The 15962-nt window shown below is 42.1% G+C and overlaps 1 protein-coding gene across 1 annotated transcript; it reads right to left on the bottom strand.

Moving 5' to 3' along the window:
* Window positions 1-1177: 1177 nt before the first annotated feature.
* Window positions 1178-15197, bottom strand: slc9a2 (solute carrier family 9 member 2; the record flags this gene model as incomplete). Its single annotated transcript, XM_080498672.1, has 13 exons — window positions 14751-15197; window positions 13934-14148; window positions 13611-13859; window positions 11667-11917; window positions 11033-11250; window positions 9668-9867; window positions 9087-9176; window positions 8928-8998; window positions 6508-6675; window positions 6303-6408; window positions 4225-4341; window positions 2720-2807; window positions 1178-1551 (listed from the first exon to the last, which is right to left on the bottom strand). Exons 1-13 carry the CDS (start codon window positions 15028-15030, stop codon window positions 1178-1180), a joined length of 2427 nt encoding a protein of 808 aa, XP_080354798.1. The 5' UTR covers window positions 15031-15197.
* Window positions 15198-15962: the final 765 nt, after the last annotated feature.

Genomic DNA, 15962 nt, shown 5'->3' with positions numbered 1-15962 from the left:
CAAGTGCAACTTTCAGGTGAAGACGGACCTGCAGAGTTTTGATGTGCTTCTGAAAATGCTGTGGTTAGACCAGACAAACCTGGAAGTCATCAGCAAGTACTTGTACACGGTGCTTTTAAATGTGTTTCTGTAACCACTAGATGGTCCCGTGCCCTGCAATAACTCACCGCTTCGCTAATATACAAGAAGATAAAAGGGTTCTTCTCCAATGGAGGCTTTGAGTACTTCAGACACTAAACAGATGAAACCACTGGGGGATTAAATTCCCCGACTTGTTTTTTAAAGTGGACATTTTACCTCAGCGAGCGCCAGTTAGTTCTGCTCATAATGGAACAGAAATAGAGACAATTGTTTTATCCTCTGAAGAGAGGAACATTTTCAATGCTTATTTTTTTGTTTTTTTATATTTTGAGCCTTCCAATTTTCTATGGACTCAAATACAACTTTGAAAGGCAGAAACGTGTTTTTGTATTGCTGTAATGACACAAATCCTTAAAAGTACGTGCTAACTAAAATCCCCAACAGGATTAAAAGAAACGTATTTGAGTGTTTTCTGTCGCATGCGAAGCATTGAACCAACACCCTCAGTGTCCAGCTTGTGAGAGCCATCTCTCCATCTCGATCACTCAAGATGGAGATAAATGACTCGATCTTGCTCAACTGCTTCACACAGTATAGAAAATTTATTATGGAATTGGAAATGAATAAACTGGGCGACAGAGTCCATTATTATTAGAAACATTATTAAAAAAAAATAAAAGGAGAAACAAAACTCCAATCTTTGTACAATGCAGCAATAGCAAAGTCTTATTTACAAAACCTGCATGTAACTTTAATCCCGTCTCACATGACGGATCATTAAAAACTGGAAAACGTCGTCACAGATGAGGGACAAACACACTGAACAATAAAATAGTTCAGTTTACATCACTTTTGAATATTTTAAAACCATTCAAATGCCACATTAAACATATTGAAAATGTCATTTGTGTGGATGATTGAAGTAACTACAAAGATAAAAAGGTGTGAGTGCAGACAGTTGAGGCACGACGAGCCACCGACGACTCTGAAGTGTCCGTTTGGTCCCGGATTGAAGGTGATTTACGACTCCAAGCCTTCATTCATCAGACCTCAACAGGGACGTGGCCACTGAACTGCAGTTCAAACTCTTGTCCCGTTACTTGGGGTTCCACTGAGGGCGCCTCAGCAGAGGATTTCCAGCCGCGCCGTCTCTGGGCTCTGCAGCCCAAGTTGGCGGCGCCGCCTGCTGCTCCGCTTCGCCGTGGTCACTTCTGCCGTCGTCTGCGTGCTTCTCGGTGCGGGGGCCCACGTCTGGACGAGAACGGCTGTGGGAGGAGTTTGTTCTGGACACGCCGTGGCCCCCGCTGGCCTCCTGGCGGCTGCCCGCCACCAAATCGTGGACAGAGGGCGCTTCTTTCAGCGTGGCCAGCCGGCGGAGAGGCATCGTGGCTCCAGAGGAGGAGCGAACCGGCCGCTTGAAGCGAGAGCGACGAGAAGGGTAATCCACCTCGGACATGGTCTCCTGATCATCTGGAGCAGTGGAAGGGAACAGAACAGACATCTCAACAACAGTACACGCCTTAAAGTGCAAATGGTGCCACACGGCGTACGGTGGGGGGCGGGGCCTCATGGTTCGTCACAGTGTTTTGGCTTCACGGAGAAGATTATATCTTCTGCCAGTCATTGACGTGGTTGTTAGGATTATAGCAACACTTCTAGAGAGAGAGGGACGGGCGGACAATCCTCGTGGGAAAATTCAGAATATCAGTGAATACATTAACTGTCAATTTGGTCATTCAGTAATCCAATCAATATGACAACGTTGAAATGTTCATGGGAAGGATACAAATAAACACATTTTAAAGTGATTAAGTTGAGGAGAGAAATCAAATGATTTCCTATTTTCTGAGTGTTCGATAAAACTGCATGCAGAGAAAACTAAAGTGTGTTTTATAAAAGAGGATTTGGACCTTAAACACTTTTCAAAATGTTTGACGAACACACCCTGTGTTCACCTCTCAGTCTGGTGACGTCATGGTACTGGTCAGAAAACATAACCACTTGAACAATGTGTTGCTGCCTCATATTTCCTCAACGTGCACATTTACATTTTTAAACTCAAGTTGGTGTAAATCAGAAAAAGAAACTAAACTTTCAAGGCTAAATGTGATAGACATTAAATTATTTGTTAAAAACTTTCCTCAACTAATAAATGACTCTTAAATTGTACAAGAGGATGTTAAAATGACAGTAAATTCATCATTTAGACCAAAGCAGCATCATAATGCAATGTAGTATAAAGTTCTACAGAATATATTTATTAATTATAATTATTGTAAATTTATCACACTTTTTTCAACTTGTGCAATCAAACATTTTGTCAAAGACTGAATGAAGTGTGGCAAAATACATTTCAACGTACTGCATGCATGACAATTCTAAATGACAATGTCAAATAAGAGCATGATTAAATGCAATTAATTCACAAAAAATGTGTGACTAAGGAATTCACAGATCTTAATGCATCGGCAGCCTTAACTATTTTTTACATGGTAGCCAGTGGTCGGAGGTCAGAAGCACAAAACAATGACAAATAAACCCTTTTATAAATGTGTTTTTCTTTAAATGACAATAGATGCTAAAGTACCATGACACAGTGGCACAGTGCTGAAGATCTGCTGCAGTGGGAGAAGCTCACCTGTGGAACTCGGCCTCAACGGAGGAAATCTGGACTCCAGACTTTGTCCAGCAGGAAGAGAGAAATACTTGTGCGACTTGGAAACATTCTAATGATCCAAACAAAGTGGATAATTCAGGTGATTTTGAAAATGACAGATAGAAACAAATACATCTCAAATAATGAATGTGGGGAATCATTTATAACTTAAGCTTCAATAGATTTTAGATTCATTACATATAAACTGAAATGTTTCAAGACTTTCTTTCTCACTTTGCCTTTATAATTTTTAAAATGCAGTGTTAAAGACAAATTTGAATATTTTATAGGCTTGAATGTAATAAATGTAGAAAATGGTTTACAGTTACAATTACCTGCATATATATACAAGTTGATCAGATTTCTACATGAATATTAAAATAAAATTAAAAAACAACACGGGTCCTGAAATCTAGTTGAAATGTAATAGTAAAAAATAAGCTACTGAATAATATTTCTGCTGTCCCCTTTGATAAATCAAGACATTGCTTTGAAATAAAGGTGTGGATCTACAGTGTGTAAAATGGGAGTGCGACTCTGCTGCTCCTGCTCGTCTACGTCACATTGGATGGCCGTTTGTCTTAAGCCTCCTTGTCCTGTCTGTTGTGTCACATCATGTCTTTTTTGATCATTTCAGTCTTCTTTGTTTTGGACATGCACTGAGACACAAAAGAAATCTTCTTTCTTGTGTTGCTCTCATCAGACACTTCTTCTGACAGCAGTTCGGACATGGTGAAGAAGTTCAGGTTCTGGTGGAAAGTCTCTGCTTTTAAGATTGAGCCCAAGTCTTTCCTTCCTCTAAGTGAAGCTGCTATGGGTCTAGACTGCTGGGAGATCTTCTTTAATGTAGAAATGCTCTCATTTCTCTCACGTCTGTGAGATCAATAAAGGATTATCTGATCTGATCCCATTAGATTGTCATGATCTTTGCTTCCTGCTGACTCTGATCTACTAAATATTCCTTCTTGGTGAAATTGACTTTTTTTCCCCTTCCCACTGTGCACAAAGTTGAATCCTGTGGAATCATTGAGTCTTTATCTCCATCTGTATCTTTGTATGTGCCCGTCTCTCTGAGGGGCAAGGCAGGAAGGCTACATGCACATTTAGTTTGAATCCTCGTCCTGCACTGTTGCACACACATAAAAAATCACATTAAAACATGTGGAAAATTAGGGAATAGTGTGCGCAGACTATTAATGCTAATGATTTTGTAAAAGAAAAACCAGAACTGGTCCGAGTGGATTGGTTTTTAGTGGAAAGGTGGAAGCGAGCAGCAGGCATACACAAACTTCCTTTTGACATTTGTGCTTTTGTTTAAAGTTTCAGAGATAACCATTATGTAATAGGATAGTATAACTAAAACTGAATTGTTAAAGCCTTAGGAGTAATACGTATAATGCTAAGTATTATAGCCAACAGTGAAGTAACTTAAAGAATAGCATTTATGCTTTGACGTGGCAAAACCTAAAACCAAGCGTTTTCCTCACCGTCGTCTGGAAGCTTCCTGGTCGGAGACTTCGACGGATGCTGGCGTGTCGCCTGATCAGAATCTCTTTAGTGTGGCTGTCATTAGGCAGGGCATGCTTCCCGGTGAAGGCGGCAGTCTAAAAAAACACAATACAAAGCAGGTTACACACAAAACATCATAAAACACTGGCGGATATAAAGCTCCCTCTTTGAAAGATCTTGTGTGAATCTTCACTTCGCTTCAGGCCTGATTTTGGCAAAAATCCAATGATTGACTGGAGACAATAAAAGGTTCAAACAAAAAGCTGCTTTAAAGGGAGATGCATTCTTTACAGCTCCGATTACTCAACCAAAACTGGCCACACCTGTTTGAGTCACCGGGGGGGGCGTCGGCCTCTGGTGTCACCTTCAACCCCCAACAGCAAACCTGCCGCTTCATCCTGCAGCAATTGTGACCAAGTGAAAACAAACAACTGGACTTTAAACCTTCTGAAGGTCGGCCATTGTTCTTTGGGGTCGCTGTAGACAATATGCAGTATTGTGACGGGTAATTTATTCAACATATTGTGAACAAAAGTCATAAAGTACTTGGCTGTTAAACACTTTACCTCCCAATATGAACCAGAAAAGCTTTTCTGTCATAAAAGATAGTGTGTAAGAACAGATAGCATTTATGAGAGTGAATATGTGAAAATGGAGTTAGAAAAAGTGATGCAAGCTCAGGATTTTACAGAAACTCACAGGAAAAACAAGTAACAGACTAAGTAAGTGATGTTGGGTTTGTGTAGAAGACAAGAGCAGGAAATATGTGAAAAGACACTTAAAGGTTTGGTGATTATGAGAATCGAATAAAGTCAACGGCAGCAGCAGCAGCGGCTCATTTGTGGACGAATCAGCGCGTTTGTGACAGGCGCTGGCGTGGCGCCACTAATGGAGAAGAGCTGCAGGCTCAGTGTTTTCAGCTTTCAGGAGGGAATGAGCCAACAGAGACTTCAGAATAACCTCCTCTTGTTTAGGACCCCTTGTCATGTGGGACAGCAGCCTCATTTCATTTAATGAGCAATATAAGGATCACTGATCGCCAACCCTCCAGCCCAAAACAAACATATCAAAGTGGTGTTTGAACACCACTGGGTGTTTACTCCCCACATCTGAAATGCAAATGTGTGAGACTGGAGGAGGAGTCCGTGGTCAGTGTGGTCTCATCCAGAGCCAGCAGAACTTTAACGTCATGGAGCCAGCATAATGGATTACAAGACAAACTGACATATTCAGACAATTTAACCAGGGTGTGATTTGTCAGGGGGCGGAGGAATCATACGATTTTATTCAAACACAAAGATTTTGAACTCAATGTTCTCATAAAACAAACAACAAAATGCTATTTAATGTGATAGACAAAATGTAAACGTTCAAACAAGCCTACAACTCGCACCTGTCAACCAATGTTACGTATTGCACATCGAACAGTTGTTGACGACATCTTTTAATGTGAAAACACAGGAAGGTCTGTCAGTCAACTAAAAGTGGGAGTGAAGCTCTCTGGGTGTGAACGTGACACACGATTCAGGAGCAGACGTGACATAACATTGATCAGGATGAGTTGGAGGGAATTCCCCCTCTCCGCCCTCCACCGCCTTCAATTTAATCTGTCAATACTTGTGCATTCACGTGTAGGCAAACTGTATTTCTTAGACATCATTCACATCAAGAATCCCGTCAAAAGACCTTTATGACATCATTGACAGGAAGAAGAAAAGACGAACGTTTCACAGATTTGTAATCATGTTTGGACATTTTGTCTTGTTGATTGTTGAGTGAGACCAAGTTAAACATCTGCAGTGGGAAAAAACCCAAACTAGACGCCTTTCTGAACAGTCGACACTGCTTTAATTTCTTAGGATTTAAAAATGTGTTTTCAGCAGTTTCATGTAGTATCCAAAATGTAATAATACATAAAAGGCATCACACATTCCTCTTCTTAGATTGAAAACACATTGGAAGCTGGACTGTAAAGTAAGAAGGGTGGTTCCTGTAGAGAGAGTAAAGAAAGATGGAAGGATGACGATATTTCTGTACAAATGGCCTGGCGTCTTACCCGTTGTCTGATCTTGTACATGTTCTTGGACAGGATGTCGTGCATGTTCCTCAGATCCCCCGCCAGGAACTTCTTCTTGGGCCGAGCAGCATTTTGCTTTTCCTCACTATCAAACAACAACAATTCATATGAAATTAAACTTGGAGCTTGCTCTGCAGGCCGTGGCGGAGGCCGTGTGACGACGGCAGTAACAGTGACGTCTTACTAGAGGGAGACGATTGACGGAGCGGCGCTGATGTCTCCCGACACCGAGTCCAGGATCTCCATGGCGTTCTGCAGCTCCAGCTTCTTGTAGAGCGCCACGATGCTGGACTCCGCCCGGCTGTCTCGGATGAGGATCCTCCGCATGATTCGATTGTTGAATTTCATGAACCTGAGAGAAAGAGAAGGAAGGGGAAGCCAGTCACCAGGAGAAATATGGTTTAGTGACAATACAGGTGACTGGAGATTCTAAATGGTGGAAATGTATGTTTGGTGATGTACTTTTACTCCGTCTCCTCCGTGTGGACAAGTAAACCATCCAGTGGCTTGTCTTTTCTTTTTTAAACTGAAGTGAGCGGACAAAAACTTGCGTACTTTCACTGAATTTGTCACCATTAAATAATATTACATTTGAAGCTCTTCATTCACAGTGAAGAGACCAGATGACGAATCACAGTGTATTTTCTTCCACAGCTCATCTTCTATGCCTGGTGTTCATGATGGAGGCCAAACAGGATTAGACTTTTACACTCATTTACATTTTCAGTTGCAGCAGATGGGCAAAACCTCCCTTTTCCAGCATTTAGTCAACCAACGTCATTCTATAGTATTTACAACTATTTGCAGTTGGTGACTGGATGAGATGTGATCAGTCAGACTGTCGATACACACTGCAGCCCACAGCACTTCCTCTTTACGTTTGGCTGCTCACGTTTGCAATAATTCAGCAGTCAAACACAAAGGATTTGGAGAGTGCATTCATATTGACGTTATACTTTGGCGCATTCTGTTCTCATGAAGCCTCCATCCTTTATAAAGCATTCATTGAAATACTCATACAGAGAAATATAGAATCAAACCTATTGGATGTCATATAGCTTCAAAATGTCTCCAAATGAGACTGTGCTCTACCCCGGTGTACTTTACTGTCATTTGACAAAAAAAAATACTATATTTATCAAAGCTTTGGGAATAAATCCAATGCACAATGTAAAAGGGTTATATTATGCAAAGTATGTCACCAAAGTTTAAGTATTTCAGGTCCTTCTCGTTCTTACACAATCAACACGTATTACACTTTAAACAACTCTTAAATTGTGTAAACTTTAATATACTGTAGATAGTTGAGAAGAACTGTGAATCTTACACCCGGCTTGATGGTCACAGCATGTTGTTCCCACAGCCGTCCCGTTGACCTCAGTCTTGTTCACACCACTGATTCTACCTTCAATCTACAGTCAGAGACCTGGTGAACTCGTCTCTCAGGAATTCACAAAAGCTGCCAAAACTAAAAATAGAGGAAGGCGCGTGAAGACGGGCAAAGAAAGAAATGAAGGTGTTGAGGACTGATGGAGAATGGGTGGAATCAGGATGTATATTGTTTCTTCATAGATAATGCAAATTAAGTATTTCATACAGGATTTAGCAGCAGAGCTCACATGTAAATCATATTAGATCTGATATACATTTTATATATTAGACTGTGAATGAAAGAAACTTTTAACCTAATTTAACAGAAAACATGATTTTTTTCAGATATGCAAAAAGTAAAATAACGTAACTTACTACAACATAAAATCAAATGTATACTATTTCACTGTAATGACCCACTGTAGTTAGACGTCAAAGATATAATAATAATAATAATAATAATATCTTACTGTGTTTTTAATGCTTTGAGAAACTTTAATGAAACTACATTTTTTTGGTCAAATGTCTGTATGATAACTTGTACTGGAAACTTCCTATTGCAACCAGTGTGCGCCTCTGGCTTTCTCACTGTTGTTGCAGCGCAGCAGCGTCGACTGTGGCAAATCTTCAATCTCTAAACTCAGCTGGAGACGACAGATGGAAAAGTTGAAGTTTATAATTTTTGTTCTGCATTCAAAAAAATTGAAGGGTCATTAAATGTATGTCACAGAAAGCAGTTGGTGCATGAGACATCAAAACGCGTTAAAATGCATATAAAGTGCAAAACCTTCGGTTACAGCACTGCCAATGGACCGAGGAAGGTTTGAAGAAGATTTGAAGTTTTAGATTAATCTTGGCCTCGTGGAAAAACACGAGCATGTGAAAGAGTAGAGAAAATCAGGAAGAAACACATTTTGGAGCATAAAGGGAGAAATGAGTGTCGCTGTTGACTGCAGAACTGAACATGATACCAAAGAGTGACGATCTGGGAACTTTCCCACAGACTCACTGTGAACAATGGCCTCGTCCAACCACACCACAAAAGAGGAAGAGGAGAGCGTGGAACCCCAAACCCTGGGTTTTCTTCTAGTTAAGCTACTTACCCACTTTATTATATATCTTGTAAGAATGAATTTTAAGAAACTGAATGAGCTGCAAAGAAGAATTCTTGCTGAGGACTACAAACCATAGAAGATGCGGTGATGGCGATGTGGAGACAAAGAAAGCTCTTACTTGTCCTTCCAGTAGAAGTGGCTCCACTGCCCACAGAGGTCCTCGATACCCGCCATGGTGTGCTCCATGAGCTGAGACACACAAACCAACGTCGTTCACACAATGTCCAGGAACGTACAGTCCGTTAAATGTCAGCCGCAGCCGTACTGTTGGCCGTACCCTGCGGTGCACCTCCACGTTGATGGTGTCCAGGTTGCGGTTTGTTCTGCGAACGTTGATGAATTCAATCAGAGGTCGGATGCTGATGCCCTGTTGAACATTTGAAGAAGCATTAATGTGACTTGTCCTTGTCGATCAAGGTTGGATTTTACATTTTGTGAAAAATACTAAATGCGTCCTGATGGAGGATGTGACGCATGGAGTTGAAGTGGCGCTGTATACAGTAAATCTGTTGTTAAATCACATTGTTTGGAGACACACACATCTCATTACAGTCCATAAAACTGAGGAGAAGGTTGTGAGTCTTATTGACATTTTCAATTTGTGTAGTATAATAAAAGCTTATGAATATGGAAAGGCCAGTCAGTGGTGTGTTGGTTCTCTGTTAGTGAGAAAATACATGGATTAATACAAACATGATGATAAATAAAGACCAACCATCAGTTTTAAGTTAGGCTGGAGTGAAATCCTTCAACTAAAAGAAAATATCAACATATAATCAAAATAGTAGGTGTTAGATAGACATAATTTTCTGAATGCAACACCACAAGTATATTAACACTAGACCAACACACACTCACCTGCAGGAAGACCGTGAAGAGGATGATGGCGATGGTGGCGGTGATGAAGAGCTCCTTGCGACTGATGTTATCTGGAAGTGTGAAGGCCAAAGCGAAGGAGATTGCGCCTCGCAGGCCTCCGTACGCCAAGCCAAACTGGTCTTTCAAGTTGAACGGAATCGTGCGGAAAGGGTTAATGATCTGAGTCAGCACCAGGACACCTGGGAGGAATGACATTTTAAATAGAAAGAAAGAAATACAAAATGAGACAACATGCCACAATTCTGTTGCCTTTATTTATTCAGGAGAAACATATTGAGATTAATAATCTCTTTTCAAAGTGTGTCCTGGTACATAATGATATGCAAAAATGCAATAATCAAAGAGTGTCTAATAATGAATGTGAACCTGTAAACTGGAGATTTCTGCTTGTAGTAATGATGCCTCTATATCCCTGTTTGTATTCGAGTTCACAAGCATGTGTCCAGTGTGTGCAGACACGAACCTCTATGAAAGGCTGGTGACCCTCCACTGATCTGAGATCTGCCAGGCCAAACATTGAGGGGTCCGTACAAAAGCAAGAACCTTTGATATTAAATCAATGGGCTCTTCCAAAGTTTGCTCGAGATGCCAGAAAAGATCCTTTTCTGATTGGTTGATATATGCTAATTGAATGTCAACAGCCTCTGTCAGGGTCATGCAGATTTCAGGACGTTCACCCCTGGTTTAGAGCCAATGGCTGCAGCAGGTACACCATGAGTGAAATCGTGTGAAAACACTGGTAGAAACTGTTCTTCAGACCAAATCAATCTAAACTTTTTACAGTTTCAGTTTAAGCTCTTTATGTCATTTGTCAGAATGTTGTCGATGTTGCTTGGCAAGAAATCCCGGTATCGAATTAACATATTTTATTTGCATCATTGTGTTGGTTGAATAACCTGTAACAATACTAATGAGGTCCGAGACAGTTTCTTGTTAAAAAATCTTTTGAAATAGAAATTTGAAGAAGCTAATTATCTCACTGTATTTGTAAAAGAGCCAGTAGAAACCAAAGCAAGTAAGTAGATAATGGGGAGAACAAAATTACTGCTGTGCACACAGATTATGACTCGACATATTTTGTGAGAAGAGCAAGTCTTCTATATACCTACAAGAGAAGAAAACGTATAAGAATGCAGATTGAATGTATCCAAAAGTACTGTACTGTTTGTTTGTTTTTAATTATCTGGGAAGAAAGTTTGTTCAAAGTGCCGTGATGCTTGTTAGAATAATGTTAGAAGTATTTCATCTCTCCTCACGCTGCACTACCAGCTTCCTACCAGTGGACTCTGCGCCGTCAGACTCGTCCTGGAAGTATTCAAACAGGGCGCAGACGCTGCAGCTTACCCAGGCCTCTCCATATGAACGCAAACAGCAGTGTGAAGAGGATGTAACCCCAGTTCCACTCGTGCTCCGTCGTCACGGTGACCACCCCCAGGAAGAAGAAGATGAGGGTCTCAGAGATGGTGCCAAGCATCTTGACCACGTGTCTGATGGTTGTGCAGGAGCGCTGGGAGACGTTCTCCTCCACGTAGTACTTCATGGTGAGGGCGCAGGTTACAATCCTGCAAGAGCACATGAGCAGGGTTAGGGTTAGGGTTAGGTTAGGGTTAGGGGTAGGGTTAGGTTAGGGTTAGGGGTAGGGTAAGGGTAAGGGTTAGGGTTAGGTTAGGGATAGGTTAGGGTAAGGGTTAGGTTAGGGTTAGGGGTAGGGTTAGGTTAGGGATAGGTTAGGGTAAGGGTTAGGTTAGGGTTAGGGTTAGGGTTAGGTTAGGGATAGGTTAGGGTAAGGGATAGGTTAGGGTTAGGGGTAGGGTTAGGGTTAGGGTTAGGTTAGGGATAGGTTAGGGTAAGGGTTAGGGTTAGGGTTAAGGTTAGGGTAAGGGTAAGGGTTAAGGTTAGGGTAAGGGTTAGGGTAAGGGTTGTGGATTTCCCGGCAGTCAGAACGCCTCAATGTGGGACGGCTCAGAAAGCGACTCACGCCATAATGGAGGAGATGGCGAAGAGTTCAGCCACCAGGTAGGCCAGGTAACTGTACATGAATATGAAGAGCGGCTCGATCTCTCGGACCTTGGAGGTGAACCTCGTGGTGAAGGCGGCCACGAAGCCGAAGAGGAGGCCGAAGCCCATCCCGCCCAGGCCCACCACGAAGAACCTGGCCACGCCCAGGCACACGTCCACCGGCTCCACCACCGGCATCTCCGCCACGAAGGTGAACATGTTGTACAGCACCTGCACACGCACACACGCACGCACGCACACACGCACACATGCACACACGCACACACACACACGCACACAGCCGTTGATGACACTGATCCTGACAGGAGGGATTTATTGAAATATTGACTCTGCACTGTTTGCCATCTTATTTCTTCAAGCTCGCTGAGTCACGGTAAAGGAACATTTGTCTCAGTAACTCGTACTGTCGTTTCACTCCAGAGATATGGCGCCAATACAGACTTTTCTAAAAGATCATTTATATATACAGGATCTGGATCTAAAAGAATCTTTTACATTTTGTGATTATCAACTTATGTTGAACATATCAAAACCGTGATTTAAAACATGATATGTGAAATCACATCTTGTACCGAGATCTTCTGTAAATACTCACTAGTTGGTAACATCTACACATTCAGCAGCAAAACGTCTGAGGAGCAGAAACAGTCTACTGTTTTAAGAAGTCATATTACCTTTTCTATACATTTAAATGCTAATGATTCGTGACGAATTGTCTGTTTGACTTGCTTTAGTCATTCAGCGGAGGACCTACAAATAATAATCCTGGAAAGTGTTTGTGTCAAGACTTCTTGAGACGTTTGTGAAAAGTAACACCCCAGGAACAAATCTGATGAAGTTTTTATTGTAATGTGATATTAACACAAACAATGCGTATTTAATGTGATATTTTCTTTTGGGTACGAGTGACATACGAGGAGAATATCTGTTCTTTCCTAAATATCTATTTCAAGCAGATTTGCATGTGAAGTCCGACGGTGTCACTTCCTTGTTTTCATCTGGAGATCAACAGCAGTTAAATCGACTTGAATCGCCAAAAACAACGAGATACTTTCATGTTTAACATCACCACATTTTCCTCACTGGTGAAAACAAGTCTTTTTTGACCAATCTGAACCATTTGTGATTTTGGGAGTATTATTCAGCATATGTGCAGGTTGGTCCTCAGTAAACGTTTGTCTGCACTTCATCAGCTCTGCGACACAACATCAAACAAAGGGTGGCCAAAGCAGAGCTAAAAGCAGTTTTATGAAGGTGGGTGTGTCCAGCGTCAAAAGACAAGGGGAGGAAATTAGAGCTGGTTTCACTCAAGTATCAGATGGTGATGGTGCTGTGTGTTTGTGTGCCGACTCCTCCCATAAAACCAAATGTAACAGTGACCTCAGAAACTGGTTTGGCGACATCTAAACAAACTGACTGAGTGGCTCGGCTTGACAGACATATTTGCAGCGCGTCTCTCAACGTTTCCTCGCTTCCACTTTTCGACTCGGGTGTTTGTTGGGAGATCTCGCTCGTTGCACACACAGCATGCTCTCAAACATGCATGTCAACCAGGATTGGGGAGGAAAAACCAATTGTACAGTCAAGTGGTGAAACCTGAGACGAGTGTGGAAGAATGAAAAGGCTTCCCTCAACTGAAATGAGGAGTTGCTGTTTCATGGGGCCTCCGCAACACAATACATGTGTATGATTGACAACAAAGTACTGATCCCATATTTGTGAAGAATAACCATATTAGATAAGTTATTTTAAGTATCTTCATTTGAAAGCGTCTGATGGCATCACCTAAACACGACAGTTGAGACCTGCTCAGCGGTGTTTTGGTAACAAACAGTGAGCCACTGCCGGTCAGCATGTTGGAGCAACAACAGCTACAAGACGCATTGTGTCTGTGTGTGCTCACCACAGTGACGGCGTCGTTAAAGAGGCACTCCCCGAACACCACGATGTAGAGCTGCTCGTTCACTGAAACGTCCTCAAACACACTGAGCACGGCCACGGGGTCCACGGCCGAGATGATGGAGGCAAACAGCAGGTTCTCCTGCAGGTTGATGTCCTGCACTCCAAACGCCTCAATCTGGCAGATGGCGAAGAGCGACATGCCGATGCCAATGCTGTTCCAAAGAGTCCCCACCACCGCAAACCACAGCACCTGCACAAACAACAAGTGAGCGGGAGGAGAACGTCACACACAGTCCAGCCGTTTGAGTCGGGGTCGTGACGAACCGTGCCGATGTTCTCAAAGAAAGGCCTGGTGGGCATGAAGTAGCCCGAGTCCAGGACGATGGGGGGCAGCATGTAGAGGAAGAAGACGTTGGTGGTGAGCACAGCGGGGGGCTCCTCGTGCACAGAGTGCATGATGCCACCCACGATCAGCCCGATGGAGATGAGAAGGCAGGACTCCGGCACCCAGATGGTGATTTTGTGGTAAATGTGGAAACCTGGGAGGAGAGGAGCAATGTGACTTTGGCTCAAAAACCTGAACACTGAACGTGGGATGGGAGCTCCTGAGGGGCCACTGCTAATATCTAACCAAACAACATGAACCTGGAACTCCAATCACCTCTTCATACGTTGTGAGGAGCTCAGGCAGTGTCCAAGAATGAAGCAGTCAAAAAACCATTACAAAGCAATAATGTTCACAAAGTACAGGGAGGACAGGCTGGAGACATGGATGTAAGGATGATTTATTATTCATCTAGATTTCCATTTACTGTTTTTTTCTAGTAAATACAAATATAGAGACTTTGTTGTTATATATATATATATATATATATATATAAAATACAGGGGTACGAATCACTGTTGTTTTGTTGTTTGAGGTAAATAAGGGTTTGGAGTAAATAAGCTTTGCTTCTTTTTACTCCTTTTCCGATATGTGGAGCCATAATTCATTTCATTATCTGTTACTTTGTCGTTTCCTTACATTCCATTGTTATATTTGTTTGCTTGTGTTTTCAATACATTTTTTTTGGTTGTTTTTGTACGACCATGTCCAAAATAAAACTTGAAAACACAACAAAAACAACCAAACGTCACTCACCAATTTTTGCAAAAGAAGCCAGCAACACCCACAGTGTGATCTCAAATGGAATCTGTATTCTTGGGTAATCCATAGTGAACACAGGGAGTCGAGCACTCTCAGCGTCTGGGTAGGCCTGGGGGCCATTATCAGGCTTGACTGGAGGCAGAATTGTAACTCCACCGGTGGGTTTAGGAGGAATTTCCCCTTTAGAGCCACACAGAAGACTTAAAAATGTACAAATAAGGAAAAAAACCCACAGTGTTCTTTTCCAGCTGAACTCCATAGTGCATGAAAACATCTCCACACAGCAATGCAAATATCCACGTCAAGAGGACGTCAATCCATCCAAGTCCACAAACAATCAGAATCTATTGTGGTGATAAATTCAGCCGTTGTTCAAAAATCAGGTTTCCTCTCATGGTGTCATTTCAAGATTCTTCTTGAAAGGTGCAGCAGTGAACCATTACCAGCTCATCCTGTTCAGTCTCCTTCCAACTGCGGTTCTACCTGCGGATCACCCGGCGCGCGCTCAGGAGTTCCGATACAGGCTGGGCGCGGTCACGAGCCCCGCGCTGATTGGCTCACACAACAAGGTAAAGGTAAAAGGTGGGCCGTGGAGTTTCTGCAGCATTCAGGGAGAAAGTGGAGTTTCGGTCGCCAAAAGCCATCAAAGAGAGACAAAATAAGAGATTGAGCTTCAGCCTCATCCAACAGGCCTTTTTCCTGACTTGTGGATTAATAGATTGTGCTTCCTCTCAGGTGGACGAGAGTCATGTTCAACTCGCTGAGTTTGAACTGTACATACTGTTCATAAGTGTTAATCGTGTTTGTAATCTTCTGTTGATCTTTTGGATGCTCCCAGTTGTTATTATTTGCTGCTCCCATTTGCTGACTATATATTTTGCTAAATTGTACTTATATCCCTATGTGAAAACTATTCTGTCCATTTTGCTGCTGGGACGCTGACATTTCTCACTTGTGGAATGAATCAAGGTTTATGTAATCCAACCGAATAAAACGAATAAATCTAGTAAAACTGCCAGGTTCAAAAGGTTTTGTTCCCCCACCACCATACCTCTTTTATACAGAGAACTGTAAATACTACGCTCTCTGTATTAACTTGTTTATTCTCTGTTTTAAATTATTTCCACTTATTTATTCTTGCACTGCATTTTAGGTATCTTATTTCATCCTAGGGATTTTTAAGTTATTTTATCTCAGGTTTCTGTG

The sequence above is a fragment of the Blennius ocellaris genome, assembly GCF_963422515.1.
Source record: "Blennius ocellaris genome assembly, chromosome: 6".
Lineage (NCBI taxonomy): Eukaryota > Metazoa > Chordata > Actinopteri > Blenniiformes > Blenniidae > Blennius > Blennius ocellaris.
This window is presented reverse-complemented; position numbering and strand designations above follow the sequence as displayed.